This window comes from Hyaena hyaena, unplaced genomic scaffold (assembly GCF_003009895.1).
Source record: "Hyaena hyaena isolate Hyena2069 unplaced genomic scaffold, ASM300989v1 scaffold_73, whole genome shotgun sequence".
Taxonomy (NCBI): Eukaryota; Metazoa; Chordata; class Mammalia; order Carnivora; family Hyaenidae; genus Hyaena; species Hyaena hyaena.
Genome location: NW_024080705.1, coordinates 1,362,713 through 1,377,220, shown reverse-complemented (window position 1 = coordinate 1,377,220; position 14,508 = coordinate 1,362,713). Strand labels below are relative to the sequence as shown.

Sequence of the window (14,508 nt, the reverse complement as noted above, 5' to 3'; positions counted from 1 at the left end):
TTTTAATGTTTTATTTATTTCTAGGAGAGAGAGAGAGACAGCGTGAGCAGGGGAGGGTCAGAGAGAGAGGGAGTCACAGACTGAAACAGGCTCCAGGCTCTGAGCTGGCAGTCAGCACAGAGCCCGACGCAGGGCTCGAACCCACGAACCGCGAGATCATGACCTAAGCAAAAGTCAGACGCTTAACTGACTAAGCCACTCAGGCGCCCCGAAAGTATGAGTTTTTAGAGTGAGCGTCTAGAATCTCTAAGAGTCATTACTGACTATGGACAAACATCATTACCAGTGGTCTAGAGGAGTGGTTTTTCATCCCTGATTGCTCGAGAATCACATAGAGGCCTTTTATTTATTATTGTTATTATTATTATTTTATTTATTTATTTTGGCCTGTATGCACGTGCAGGAAAGCAGCAGAGAGGGGGAGAGAGAGAATCCTAGCAGGTTCCCTGCCACCAGCCTGGAGTCCGATACTGGGCTTGAACTCATGAACCACGAGATCATGGCCTGAGCCCAAGCCAGGAGTCAGACACTTAGCTAAGCACCCCCATAAAGGCCTTTTAAAAACATACTGCAGCCCCAGCACCCCCTCACCCTATTCACCTCCCTCCCAGTTCTGACCCAGTTCTGACCCAGGGCTGGGAGCCTGTCCTTAGGAGCCTAAGAGCTCCCCAGGTGATGCCATGTTCTAACCAGGGTTGAGAATGTAAGTGTGTGTGATTTGTGCAAATGCCATCAGCACCCAGGTGGACTATAGATGGCTACACACGCTTTCGTTCATTCTGATTGAAGTTTGCGTGTACTGCGTACCGACTACACACAGTTGGCCGGGAAGGGTATCGTCACAGTGGCTCTGTGGCTCCTGCCTGCATTGGTGACAGCTACTCTCAGGATAGCGGGGGGCAGCCCTGGGCATCCAGCAACCCTCGCCGTGCCCTGGTCTCTCTCCAAAAGGGATCAGATGGCTTCCTCCCTGCCACCCTTCTATACTAGGCCTTTGAAATTCTGGTCACATGCCTGTCCCTTACTACAGATTTTGGTGGTCTCACTTTTCATAATTTTTAATTCTCCTTCTCCTCCCCTCCTGTCTCCTTGGGCTCCTTGATCTTCTTTTTCTGTATTGTGTCTGGAATTTTGATTCCCGTTGCCCCATGTGATTCCCGATCACATCCTTCAAAATGCAAGGAGCCACTTGCCGCACAAAACAGCGGCAGCAGTGGCCATGCCAGCAGGATGGTTTGACCTGCAGAATTCTTTGACCTGAAGGCTACTGAAGTCAGTCCCCAAACACCTTTTCTTACTGTATCCCTGCCCGCCCCACGCATGGCCTCAGACCTCTCCCACTTCTGCGTCTCTTGCCCATCGGAGCGGATCCCGGCTGCCAGGGGAGCTCCTGATCGGCGTGCCAGTCCTTGCCCCCGCCCCCCCCCCGTGTGAACATGACCCCCAACCCACCCTCCCAGCCTGTCCACAGGCCCCGCGGGCATCAGCCCTGCCCGTGCCCACCAGCCGACATGGTTTGCAGGCACCTGGCTGCTGAGAGGCAGATCAGGGCTTGCCCGGCCTCGCGTGAGCAGGAAAGGGAAGCATGTTGGTCGAGAAGGAGCCCTGCTGTGCCCGTGAGCCTCTGGCTTGAGCTGAGCTGAGAGAGGCTCGTCAGAGGTGCCTTTTCCTGGTTTTGCTGCTGCTGCTCTGACATGGGGTCTAGGAAAAGGGGGTGATGGAGTCTATGTATGTAAGAGACGTCATGTAGAGAAAGGAGATCATTTTGAGTGTCTCCAGAGGGCGAAGTGAAAAGCAATGGGTGGAAGGTGCCAGCAGGCTGATTTTAGCTCACTCTAAGGGCAGGAGCCTTTTCTGTCGTCACGCTGCCCAGTGGGGGCGGGCTGCCTCTAGAAGGAGTGAGCTGACAAAGGCAGACAAACGGAGACAGGGTTGGGGTGGGGCTAGGTGGCTGCTAGCATGACAGTAATCGCTGACGTTAAATGACATTGCCCATGAGAGAGACAGACCAGCACAGTGTTTAGAGCACAGCCTCTGGTGTTTAACTGGGCTTGTGACCATGGGCATGTTTCTCTATGCCTCAGCTTCCTCATCTGTAAAATGGGGACAGTGATGTTGTCTCCCTCCTAGGGTTTTAATGAGGGTAAGATAAGTTAATCCGTGTGAAGTGCTTAGTGAAGTGGGATGCATGGCAAGGGCCATACGTTCATCACTAGCAGACGTTCTAGTACTTGGCCCGTATTAACCCATGTCCTCTGTGCTGCGGCCGTATCAGTAGGCCCTGCCATTAGCCCCGTATTCTGGGTGAGGAAACCAAGACGTAAGTAGCACAGGGGGCAGCAGAGCCGGGCTTGAGCCCCTGCAGCCTGGCTCCCGCCCACTTCGAGATTCCGGCCCGGGGCTGAGCAGGGGCCGTTCCCACAGGTACCCGGGCCGGCGGCTGGGCAGCCGGGACTCAGCAAGTCCGGGGTCCCGCCAGGGATCCTGGACACGGCTGGGGCTGGGGCGGTCCTGTCTGGTCCTGTCAGGAGCGGGAACAATGAGAGCGGTGTTTCTTCATGCCCGTGTCGGGGCGAGGGAGGGCCCGGCGCTCAGGTCCCAGCAGCATCCTGGCTCCCGGGCCTGGCTCTGAACGGAACAGATTGTTTTGCTGTGTCACAGCCAGCTCCGGGTATGCCAGCTGGCCTCTCTCCGAGAAGGGGCAGGTCACCTGCCGCTCTGATCTGTCCTGCTCAGGGCTCCCTCCTGGGCCCTGCCCAGCCAGGATTCGGGACCTGCATCTGGCTCAGGCGTGGCACGGAGCCCCGCTTCGTGGTAGGCTCTCCCCTGCAGCATTGGGCTCAAGATGGCCACTGCAAGGGAGAGGCTGCAGTTACAGAGCCCACGCCTTGTGTGTGCCACACCTCCCAGGGACGCAAGAGAGAGCTTTCACTCGGAGATTGGGCTGGGGCTGCACGCGGCCTGAGCCGTGGGATGAGCTGAGCCTCCCCTGGAATTGAGGGTGAGGTCAGCCGGGGAGGCACAGGCTCCTCAAAGCAAATTCTTGCTCCTTTTTGCCAGAGAAGGAGAACGTGGATGCCAGGGGGGTGGCCAGTGACAGGGGTCCCATGGGGAATGGCTGTGCTTCAGTCCCATCATCTACGCAACCTTCCCTCAGAGAAGAACTGAGCGGGGAAATGGAGAGAATCCTCCCTAGCCACCTCCTTCTCTCAGGGCTTGGAGCCTCCCTGGTGGAGTGATGGAGATGAAAACCCTTTAAAAAGCATAGCAAAGGGGCGTCTTGGTGGCTTAGTAGGTTAGGCTTCCGACTTCGGCTCAGGTCATGATCTCATCATTCATGAGTTCGAGCCCCACATCGGGCTCTGTGCTGACAGCTTAGAGCCTGGAGCCTGCTTCGGATTGTGTCTCCCTCTCTCTCTCAGCCCCTCCCCTGTTCACACTCTGTCTCTCTCTCTCAAAAATAAGCATTAAAAAAATTTTTTTTAGTAAAAAATAAAAATAAAAACCATAGCAAAGGGGCGCCTGGATGTCTCAGTAGGTTGAACATCTGACTCTTGATCTCAGCTCAGGCCTTGATCCCAGGGTTGAGAGTTCGAGCCCCACATTGGGCTCTATGCTGGGTGTGGAGCATACTTTAAAAAACAAATAAAAAGAAAAGGCAGAGCATAGAGTGTTGTGAGAAATGATCATATTCTCCTTTCTTTTTGGGGTCTCCTCGTCACCCTCACTGTCACCTGCGGGCAGCCTCCCCCACCTGCCCCTGCTTACCTCCTCTGCCCACCTAGGGATAGGTGGGGGGTCTAGAGGAATCACCCCCTCCCCCACTTCTGTCTTGTCACCATTTAGTCACAGGGGTCTGCGGTTTTACCTGCTAGGGGGACCATGAGCTCAGGAGGACGAGGCTGTGCCTTCCTCTTCCTCGCGTCTGTCTGTCTGTCTGTCTGTCCTCTTCCTCAGAGCTGCCCTGTGGTAGCCACGTAGGAAGGACCTGACAAGTGCCACACACCTTTCTCCTGCAGGTTTGAGAAGATGGTCAGTGGCATGTACTTGGGGGAGCTCGTTCGACTGATCCTGGTCAAGATGGCCAAGGAAGGCCTCTTATTTGAAGGGCGGATCACCCCGGAGCTGCTCACCAGAGGGAAGCTCAAGACCAGTGATGTGTCAGCCATTGAAAAGTAGGTACCGCCGCCCAAGGCTTTTCTCTTTTCCTTCGCCTCCCCCTCTCCCCCTCTCCACCTGTGCACACAGGGAAAGTCGAGCCCAGGGAGTAGATGACATGCTCACTGAGCCTGGAGTGTGGGCTTGAAGCCTCCCTGGACATAGTAGGACCTCCTCTAGACTATGTCCCAGGGCACCCTGATGACTTCAAGATAAGGTGTTCCCTGCAGAAAGGGTGCTGTGGCCGAGAGGGTCGGGAATTACTGCCTGCTTATCCTCCAGTCAGAGAGTTACCCTGTTCATTAGCATAGTAAGGAACACCCGGTTCACTTGGGTTACCTTCTAATTTCCCAAACTTCTTTTATGCCTGAAACGCCCTCCCCACTACACCCCTCCCCCAATACTCTGACCTGTTAACAGTCAGATGTGTTCCCTGGCACAAGCTTGAGAAACACTGATCAGCAGCTGAGACAGGAGAGGTAGGCACGAGAGGACAGAGTCCTGCCAGGAACCTGCTACCTTTCGGCCTCAACACGAGAAACCCAGACTCCTCTGCCTCGACTGTCACTTGTAGGCCTTCACCCTGAGAGGGAAGAGGGTGAACTTGATCCCGCAGCCGTTTGAAGTGGTGGGGCACCTCCAGGTCTGACGGACTCCTCCTTGTGGCTGGCCTCCATGTGCCACCAGGCTCTGTTCCTGGTTCTGAGACACGCAGCCGTGCGAGGCCACCTGCTGAGAGATAGGGCTGGCCTGGTGCTGGGGAAGTCCTTTCATCTCTGCGCGAAGCTGCCGTTGCCACTGCCCTGCGGTGGTCCTGGAGGCTCCCATTGAGCCAGTGGCTTTCCCAGCTCGGGCTCCTGGGAGATGCTTATGAGCCGTGTGCAGGTAGAGAAGGAGGCTGAGGAGACGGGTCGGGGTTCGGGTGGACGGACTCCTCTGTCACATCGATGTGCGGGGCTCGGGCATGCCCTAGGCTCACTGTCCTTCAGGACCCACCGGGCCAGGCCGCCATGATGCTGAGTTCCCAGCCACCTCTGTCCTCAAAGCCCCCGGGCTAGCTACTGAGAAGGAGGGGGCCTGAGGCTCCTGGTGTGTCACAGTCATCGACAGAGTCCAGAAATGCCTGCCTTCCTTTGGGCTGCTTCCGGCGTTGGCTCACTGGTTTCCAAGAAACAGAAGCCCGCTGGAGCTAGCGCAGGAAAGCACGTAGGCTGTAATAAAGGCTGTGTCAACAAAACTAAGCATCCTACCAGGGCACACGCTCTAAGCATTCTCTTTAAAGTCAGGAGTAAGAGGGGCGCCTGGGTGGCTTAGTCGGTTAAGTGTCCGACTTTCGCTTAGGTCATGATCTCGCGGTTCGTGGGTTCGGACCCCGCGTCGGGCTCTGTGCTGACTGCCAGCTCAGAGCCTGGAGCCTGTTTCAGTCTGTGACTCCCCCTCTCTCTGACCCTCCCCTGCTCACACTGTCTCTCTCTCTCTCCTAAAAATAAATAAACATTTAAAAAAAAAAAAAAAAAAAAGTCAGGAGTAAGAGAGTATCTCCCACTTTTATTTAGCATTGTCTGGAGTCTTAGCCAGTGTTTAAAAATAAAAGAAAGAAAAAGAAATGAAAGGCGTAAGAATAAGAAAAAAGAGGAAGTAGACTTATCTTTATTTGCAGACATTAATCGTATGGAACACCAAAAGTATGTAGAGAAGTGAGTAGAATAACAAGAGGTAAGGGGATTGTCTGGAGAGAAGATGCAAAAGTCAATTATATTTCTGTATCTTGGCAATAACTAAAATATTAAAACCCCTTTTATTTTAGAATATTTTGAGACTTACAGAAATACTGCAAAGATGGCACAGAGCGTTTCCACATATCGCTGCCGCAGTTTCCCCCATTGTTAACATCTTATTTACTATGGGACATTAAGGTGAAAAAAAAAATATAAATAAATTTCTGCCATCTATACCATATCGTCTATAATAATGAAAAATTATAAAGCGCCTCAGAATGAATCCAACAAAAGATAACAAAATGTACGTAGAAAATTAAAACTTGCCTGGAAAACGCCAAGGGCATGTAAGCATCTCAGGGCAACTCAAAGACCCCGAGAGCAGGCAATTTCCCTGGGCGCCCTGAGCTCTGGGGTGGAGGCAGCTTTGTGTCCCCTCTCCACCTCTCTCTGTGTGCCTGGTGTGTCATGACCCAGCCTACTACCATGTTCTCTCCTATTAGCTAGGATTTCTTATAGAGCAGCCTCCTTCTCACGTTCTTCTCAGGCATTTGACTGTCCTAATTCCATACCATACAACTTTTTTTTCTTTAAAATTTTTTTAATGCTCATTCATTTTTTGAGAGAAAGGGTGTGCGTACACTTGCACATAAGTAGGGGAAGGGCAGAGAGAGAGGGAGTCACAGAATCTGAAGACAGAGTGAGAGTGCAGATGAGTCGGGGAGGGGCAGAGAGAGGGGGAGACGCAGAATCCAAAGCAGGTTCCCAGCTCTGTGCTGACAGAGCGGGGCCCAAACGCATGAGCTGTGAGATCATGACCTGAGCTGAAGTCGGATGCTGAACTGACCGAGCCACCCGACGCCTCTCACCTTTCCAGCACTTTGGAACCGCAGTGCTATGCACTGCCTGATGTGGTCCTCAATTCACAGTTATTGGCCTCTAACCTCACAGGAACAAGGAAGGCCTCCACAATGCCAAAGACATCCTGACCCGCCTGGGAGTGGAGCCGTCTGATGACGACTGTATTTCAGTCCAGCACGTGTGTACCATCGTCTCGTTTCGCTCTGCCAACCTGGTGGCGGCAACGCTGGGCGCCATCTTGAACCGCCTTCGAGATAACAAGGGCACGCCCAGGCTGCGGACCACAGTTGGCGTTGACGGGTCTCTTTACAAGACGCACCCACAGTGAGTCTGCCCTTTGCTGTTGTTGACACTCAGTGCCCATGTGAAGGTTTTTGGATACCAGACCATCCCTAGTTCTGGGCAGAAAGGTCAGAATCGCCCACTTGAGAAGTATCTGGCCCTCAAGGCCCGTTCTCTTGGTGTGGCCTCTGTACCATCACTTCTCATTTCATAAGTCTTACTAGGGATTTCTGTGGCTGCCGGGAGCATTGGGTGGACCGCGTCGGTACCTTAAATCCTCTTGCTTACTCACATTTCATCACCTTCATCCTCACAATAGCCCGGGTCATGGGTGCAATGCCCACGTTTTTGTGTTAGAGGCTCCTGTGAAAGGTCCCCGAACCCCCAGACGTGCCTTTTTTTTTTTAAATGGGCAGCTTGCTGACCTCTGCATCTAAGAGCAGAGAGCCCAAGGGAGCTAGAGGTTGTAAATGGCCCTGTCAGTGATGAGGGGCAGGTCACCATGCTGCCTCCGGATGCAGAAGCCTTAACTGCAGAAGACTTTTGTGGTACCTAGAACCTGGCTTGTACATTTCTTAAAGGCTAAAGGTGAAATTCTGCATCTTTATAGACCAGCTTTTAACGAAAGCTGCCTTTGATGTGAGTTTTTGCACAGGACCTGCGGCACTTCCCACCATGTATGTAAAGTGCACGTGGAGTGGCCTGTGGTACCCTCACTCCTAGTTCTAGTGGGCATTAAATAATAAACTTGACTTAAATGGAAACCACCGTTAGCAGGGATCAGGGTTTGAGCGAGTTAGATGTTATTATCTGTTAGGTTCGTAATTTTATTTCTTCGTATTTTTAAAGTATTTGTAAAGTTTTCAATAATGGAATTAGCTATCTTTTTTGGAGGGTGGTTTCTTGGCAAATGTATGGTCAAGAAAACTTAGGAATTTGTGACACCGCATTAAAAAAAATTTTCTTTTAATCGCGGGAAAATACACAATACAGAATGTACTACCCTAACCGTTTCTTAGCGTACAGCTCAGAAGTGTTAAATACATTCCCGTTGTTGCACCAGCACCACCAGCCACCCCTAGAACTCGTCACCAACATGGTCACCTTTTAAACGATAACTCTGATTAAATGCGTTTTATTTCAGAAGTATCATCTATTTGGTACGGAAACTTTAAATACCTCACAAAATGACAAAGAGTAGAAGTTATTTTTTAATCCTGCCCCCTGGCATTGATCGCTGCTAATATTTGGGGCTCTGGTTTCCCTGTTTCCTTTGGCAGACAGCCTTCCATCCTTAACGACAGACCATAAACTTGGAGGAGGCTCTGTGTCTCACTGAGTCCCATCCTGACATCCTCCTCTAGCCAACAAAGATTGTTCAGACCCTTGGGGGGAGGGCAGAGGGAAAGGGCAAGTGAAAATAAAAAAATAAGAGTGATTTTGGAGCCTGTCTCCAATGCCAGCAACCAGCCCAAGCTGCTGACGAAGTCAGTCAGTGCCTAGAGATACTGTCAGTGCTCCTGGACTCCAAGGTGAAGTCAGAAGCCCAAGGTCATCTGATGTGGAAGTCGGAGAGCTCACCCTTGTCTCCTGATGCATCTGATTCCCAAACACTGGGCTCCTGACCTCTGTACTTACTATCTCCTTGTCATGGTGGGGAACGAGTCCTTGTCAGACCCTGAATTTCCTGTATTTCATACTCACGTAATAATGCGGGTCCTCTTTTTGGTATATGACTATTTCATTTTCCCTTCTTACTGCTCTGCATTTGCCAGCTTTTCTACAGTGCGTGTGTATGACTCGGGGCACGAGAAAACCAGTTATAGAAAATGGAATTAAGGTGTGCGGAAGGAAGGGGACGCAGAGGTCCCTGAGAGATGGCCCAGTCTAACTATTGTGGCACGCCCCTCCCCTTCCCCCCGCCCCCCAGGTATTCACGACGTTTCCACAAGACTCTGAGGCGCTTGGTGCCCGACTCTGATGTGCGCTTCCTCCTCTCGGAGAGTGGCAGCGGCAAGGGGGCCGCCATGGTCACCGCGGTGGCCTATCGCCTGGCCGAGCAGCACCGGCAGATAGAGGAGACCTTGGCCCACTTCCGCCTCACCAAAGACATGCTGCTCGAGGTGAAGAAGAGAATGCGGACTGAGATGGACATGGGCCTGAGGAAACAGACGCACGAGAAGGCCGTAGTCAAGATGCTCCCCTCGTTTGTCCGGAGCACTCCAGACGGGACCGGTGAGGGCCTCTTCTGGGGACTAACCTACCCCTCCTGCTTCTCCTGCACTGACCGAGTGGGCCGGATGGAGGTCGGCCTCTCCAGTGGGTGTGTTTATTGTGGCAAGAACTAGAAACTCAGAACCTCCATTTTCCGTTTTTGCCACTGACTTGCCCCGTGTGTGACTCAGGGCGGTTGGCTTTCCCTGGATCCGGCCTCTCGTGCAAGCGCCATCTTTAAGGCCACAGTCCGGCTCACGATTAGAAAGTGTTCTTTAAACAACATAACTGGGTCACTCCCACAGCACTGAGATTGCTGTGGGTTCTCTCTCTCTTCTTTTAATTTTAATGTTTATTTTTGAGAGACAGAGCACAAGCGGGGAAGGGCAGAGAGAGAGGGAGACACAGAATCCGAAGCAGGCTCCAGGCTCCGAGCTGTCAGCACAGAGCCTGGCGTAGGGCTCGGATCCACAAACTGTGAGATGGTGACCTGAGCCAAAGTCGCACGCTTAACTAACTGAGCCACCCAGGTGCCCCAAAAGTGTTCTTTAAAGAACACAACCGGGCTACTCCCACAGCACTGAGATTGCTGTGGGTTCCCTCGCACACAGGCGAAGCCGCAGAAGGAAAGGTGCCCAGTGTATCCTTCCTGAGCCCTGACACGGTGTGCCAGAGGCAGACAGCGGCCTGGGGCTTCTCACACCCAGGCAGGTCGGAGAACATAATCTGGCCCTTGACATGACCTTGCTGGGCCTCATGGAGGCCGAGCTCTCTGGGGATTCTGAGGGGCTTCTCGGGTGGTTTTGGAAATAATAAATATTTGTGATAGGAATTATGTCCTATGTGTAATTCCTTATTACTGCATTATAGTATTGCTTTATAAACCACCCTCAAACCTAGAGGCTCAAAATACCAGCTGCTGATTCTTGCTCCTCCGGGCCAGGCTCTGCTGGTCTCTGCTGGATCCATTCATGAGTCTGTAGTCGCTGGTGGGCCAGGTTGGAGGCCTCCCTCCTGCGTCCCGATCAGCTAGAGTGCAGGCATGCCTGGCCACGTGTGTCACCCTCCAGCAGGCCACCGGGCTGTGCAAGTGGTAGCAGCAGGGGCTGTGGAAGAGAGGAACGACTTCAGAGGCTCTTGAGGGCCAAGGCTGGGACTGGCTTGGTTTTGCTTCTGCCACACTCTGTCGGCCAAAGCGAGTCATAAGGCTGGGCCGGAGCCCAGGGCGGGAGAAATGGACTCCATCTTTAGATAGGAAGGGCTGCAGAGTCACTGTGCAGAAGAAGAGTGTGGGGAAGAGAGTGACTGTGCACGTTTTTATAGACTCTCTACACGCTGATACAAATTGCTGTGTTTTGTACCAGCTTCCCTCAAATTGAGTCATTGTTGCCAAGCTTTTTAGCAGGGAGAATTTTGTTTATGGTGGCAGGTGGTTCGGCCCTGGCCTTTTGTCCTTCTAGTGTGGCTCCCAAGTTTGTGGTGAGCAGGGAGTTAGTGCCCACCCCTCCCTGGGCCCAAGGCGTGTGCCAGAGGGAGGGTTGACAGCTTCTCCCCTCTATTTAATAGGGGCCCCCCTCCTTGAAAATCTCCAGTCTCAGGGTTACTGGTGCCAAGAGGCACTCAGCTGTTTTTGTTTTTGTTTTAATTTTTTTAATGTTTTATTTATTTCTCAAAGAGAGAGAGAGAGAGACAGCAGGAGCAGGGGAGGGTCAGAGAGAGAGGGAGACACAGGATCTGAAACAGGCTCCAGGCTCTGAGCTGTCAGCACAGAGTCCGACGTGGGGCTTGAACCCATGAACCGTGAAATCATGACCTGAGCCGAAGTTGGACGCTTAACCGACTGAGCCCCCCCAGGCGCCCCGGCACTCAGCTGTTTTTGATGTTCTTTATGTTCTTGACCGTAATAGAGCACGGCGACTTCTTGGCCCTTGATCTGGGAGGAACGAATTTCCGTGTCCTACTGGTGAAAATCCGCAGTGGGAAGAAGAGGACGGTGGAGATGCACAACAAGATCTATGCCATTCCCATTGAAATCATGCAGGGCACTGGGGAGGAGGTGAGTCGGTGTTGCCTTTCTACCACTGTGGCACACGTGTGTCACCCGGCCGGTGGCATTGGTAGTTCCCAGAACCTGCCGTGTGGCACATGCAGCCCTACAGTCGTGTCCTGATGGCCTGAAGGCATCAGGCACTTTGAGCAGTGCTGGGCTTGTGCTGCTCAGGTGACTGCGAAGTTCCTGGAAGGGCACTTGCTCTGCGTGTGTTGTGGGGAGGGGTGTGTGCACTCCTGTGCATGTGTGCAAACGTGCACTTGTACATGTGCACTGAAAGCATGAAACGGAGAGCTCAGGTAATCCCTTCTCTTCTCCTAAAGCTGTTTGACCACATCGTTTCCTGCATCTCCGACTTCCTGGACTACATGGGGATCAAAGGCCCCAGAATGCCTCTGGGCTTCACGTTCTCCTTTCCCTGCAAGCAGACAAGCTTGGACGCGGTAGGTCTCTTTCCTCGAGGCACGGGGTGGCACTGACCACTCTTTCCAGTCTCCCTGTCCCCTCGATGTCGGGAACAGCACACATGTCCCAGGGGGTTGGCCCCGGCTTTACGTCAAGCCCTCTAGTTCATCTTAAGACTCTACCCATCTTTTATCATTTGGAGCACCCACCTCTTCTGGAAGCCTCCTGGTCCTCCAGGCAGAAGTGTCTCACCCTCCTCAGTGTTCCCTCTTCCTTTGAGTGTTGCCTGATGACAGCACTTTTCTCATAATGATTACTGATCGTGTCTTTCTTTTCTGCTGTGTCGCGTGCTCCTTGAGCAAGGACCTCCATGCCCCAGCCAGAGCTCTGTCGGAGGAAATACTTAATAAATGGGACGAAGTAGGGTCCAGGGTCAGGGCTTGGGCACCTGCTGAGTACTAACTAAACGCTGGGTACAGAGCAGAAGGTGACAGTTCCCGTCCTTGGGGGCCGACAGTCTAATGGAGAATCCCAGCCTTACACCTGCAGCCCAGCCCTGGGCTGGGTGGGCTGGGGAGGGAGGGTCCCCGGGGCAGAGGGAACCGATTGTGCCAAGTCACAGGCAAGACCGAGCCTGTCAGTGCCGGAGAAGCCCCAGGTCCCTCCTCGTGTCACAGGTGAGGGTGTGGCCAGGGAAGAGGCCCGGGAGGTGGCATCAGATCACACCGAGCCTGAGGCTGGGTTTACGACATACGATTGGCAGCACGAGGGAAGCCAGGGAGTGCCTCCCGCTTCTGGAAGCCAGTTAATCGAGTCACTGTGCTGACTTGGGGCTTTTTCCTCTTCAGCTCTCTCAGATCTCAGCAGTTAGATCCACATAAACGTGTGTTTTGTGGCATTTAAAGGTCTGCTGTTCTTTAAGGAGTTCGCTTCTACTGTCACCTGTATTCATCCTAATGAGCACACACCCAGCAAATGGAGAGCTTCATTCAAACCTGAAGTTTACTAAAGTTAGGCGGGAACAGTGCCGTGAAAAATTTGCATTTCTCCCTCTATGCCATTGGCAGACTATTCTTTAGGGGAACTAGTTGGCTAGACCAGAGGCTGCACCACCATCCTTCTATGCCTCAGTTTCTCCACCTGTGAAATGAGGATTGTAAACCACACTGCCATGGGGATGGTTCAGAGGGGGCGGTTCTGTGGAGGAATACCTGCGTTTTACTGCTTTGTGCCTCATAGTGTCACCGGGGTCCGCACTCAGCAGGTGTCAGGAGGGAGGGAGGCAACTTTTATGTTCTACTTAGACGGGCCAGTCACACAGGATTCTCCTGGTACCTCTCCTGTTTCAGGGAATCTTGATCACCTGGACAAAGGGTTTTAAGGCAACCGACTGCGTGGGGAATGACGTTGCAACCTTACTAAGAGAAGCGATCAAAAGGAGAGAGGTAACTATTAAAAGGATGTTTTAAAAAAATCCTCACTGTTTCTCAGGGGTTATGAAAATTGTACTTACTTGTAAAGGATTCAAACCATACAGAGGCGCATGACCTGGGTAAGGAGGTTGCCCGAACTGCCAGCAGTAAAGCGGAAGTGAACAGTTTTGTGTTGTTGAAGGGCAGTCCAAGAGAGGTAAAACCATGATCCTCCTACAACTCGAGAAGGAGCAGAGCAGCCGGGCCCTGCCTGGCGCCATCAGGCGGCCCTGGCGCCCTCCCCCGTGGGACACAAAGTTTACTCAAAACTGTGACGGAATCACACAAGAGTTAAGACCAGTCTGTACTTGTGACCCAACTCCATGCACACTCAGAACCGCTTCCAGGCAGCATCCGATCCAGGGCAAGCCCCACTCTAAACCCTCCCTAAAGCCACCGGCACAGACTCAAGTCCTGTCTGTCCTAAGTGCTTTCTAGTTCGTTCTGAGATGCCCCACAAGAAGTGTCGCCCGTGTTGCGAGCAGTTGATGTGCCCAGCTCTGTGTGCCCATAGGTGTGTCTCTTGTCTCTGGCTGGAGGACATTGGCAAAATAGAGAATGAAAAATTCCAGAGATTAACTCATTAGTGAGGGGACTAGTCAACTAACTAACTTATTTACTTTATGTTCCTTTTTTAATGTTCATTTATTTTTTGAGAGAGAAAGACTGAGTAAGAGTGGGGGAGTGGTAGAGAGAGAGGGAGACACCGAATCCCAAGCAGGCTCCAAGCTCTGAGCGGTCAGCACAGAGCCCGACGTGGGACTCAGACTCATGAACTGTGAGATCATGACCTGAGCCGAAGTTGAATGCTCAACCAACTGACCACCCAGGCGCCCCCTAACTTACTTTAGTTCAAAAAAGCAGACAAATGACCAGGTGGTGGGGAAGGCTGACATGAATGGCTTTTTGAAAGAGGAATTGCTCACACCTGGCAGAATGTGCTAGACAACTTGTATCCCATTGGAGTGGAACCTCGTGGCCTACTTGTGCCCATTTCACAACTCTGAATGGTAACATTTTTCCACTTTACTTTCGGTGCATGTGGAGCACACTTTGCACTGGGGACCCTGCCATACATACTCCCTTACAACCTGTGTGTGTCCTTTGATGTGAAACAGGCATCTTTTCATCTCACTGCCCAGAGACCAACCCCATTCTATCCCGGGGCTGCACAGGATGCCAGAGTCGGCTGGAACCCGTGTGTTACGTCGCCCCTTTTGATTCTGTATTTAGATTGTCCTCTTTTGGGCCCATATAGGTCACACAGCATCTTTGTGTACCTGCATGGCTATTTCTGAAGGACAGATTCTGAGAAATGAGTTTGGTGTTTCCGTTTTGCCTTCTGAAA

General features: G+C 52.3%; 1 protein-coding gene across 2 annotated transcripts in view; it reads left to right on the top strand.

The window, feature by feature from the left end:
- Positions 1–14,508, top strand: part of HK1 (hexokinase 1) — a 114,827-nt gene that overhangs the window by 89,743 nt on the left and 10,576 nt on the right. For both annotated transcript variants that reach the window (XM_039233252.1, XM_039233253.1), the window contains 6 exons: positions 4,020–4,175; positions 6,828–7,061; positions 8,950–9,254; positions 11,141–11,289; positions 11,607–11,726; positions 13,038–13,133. In XM_039233252.1, the coding sequence (XP_039089183.1) occupies positions 4,020–4,175; positions 6,828–7,061; positions 8,950–9,254; positions 11,141–11,289; positions 11,607–11,726; positions 13,038–13,133 (1,060 nt within the window). The remainder of the gene's footprint in view (positions 1–4,019; positions 4,176–6,827; positions 7,062–8,949; positions 9,255–11,140; positions 11,290–11,606; positions 11,727–13,037; positions 13,134–14,508) is intronic.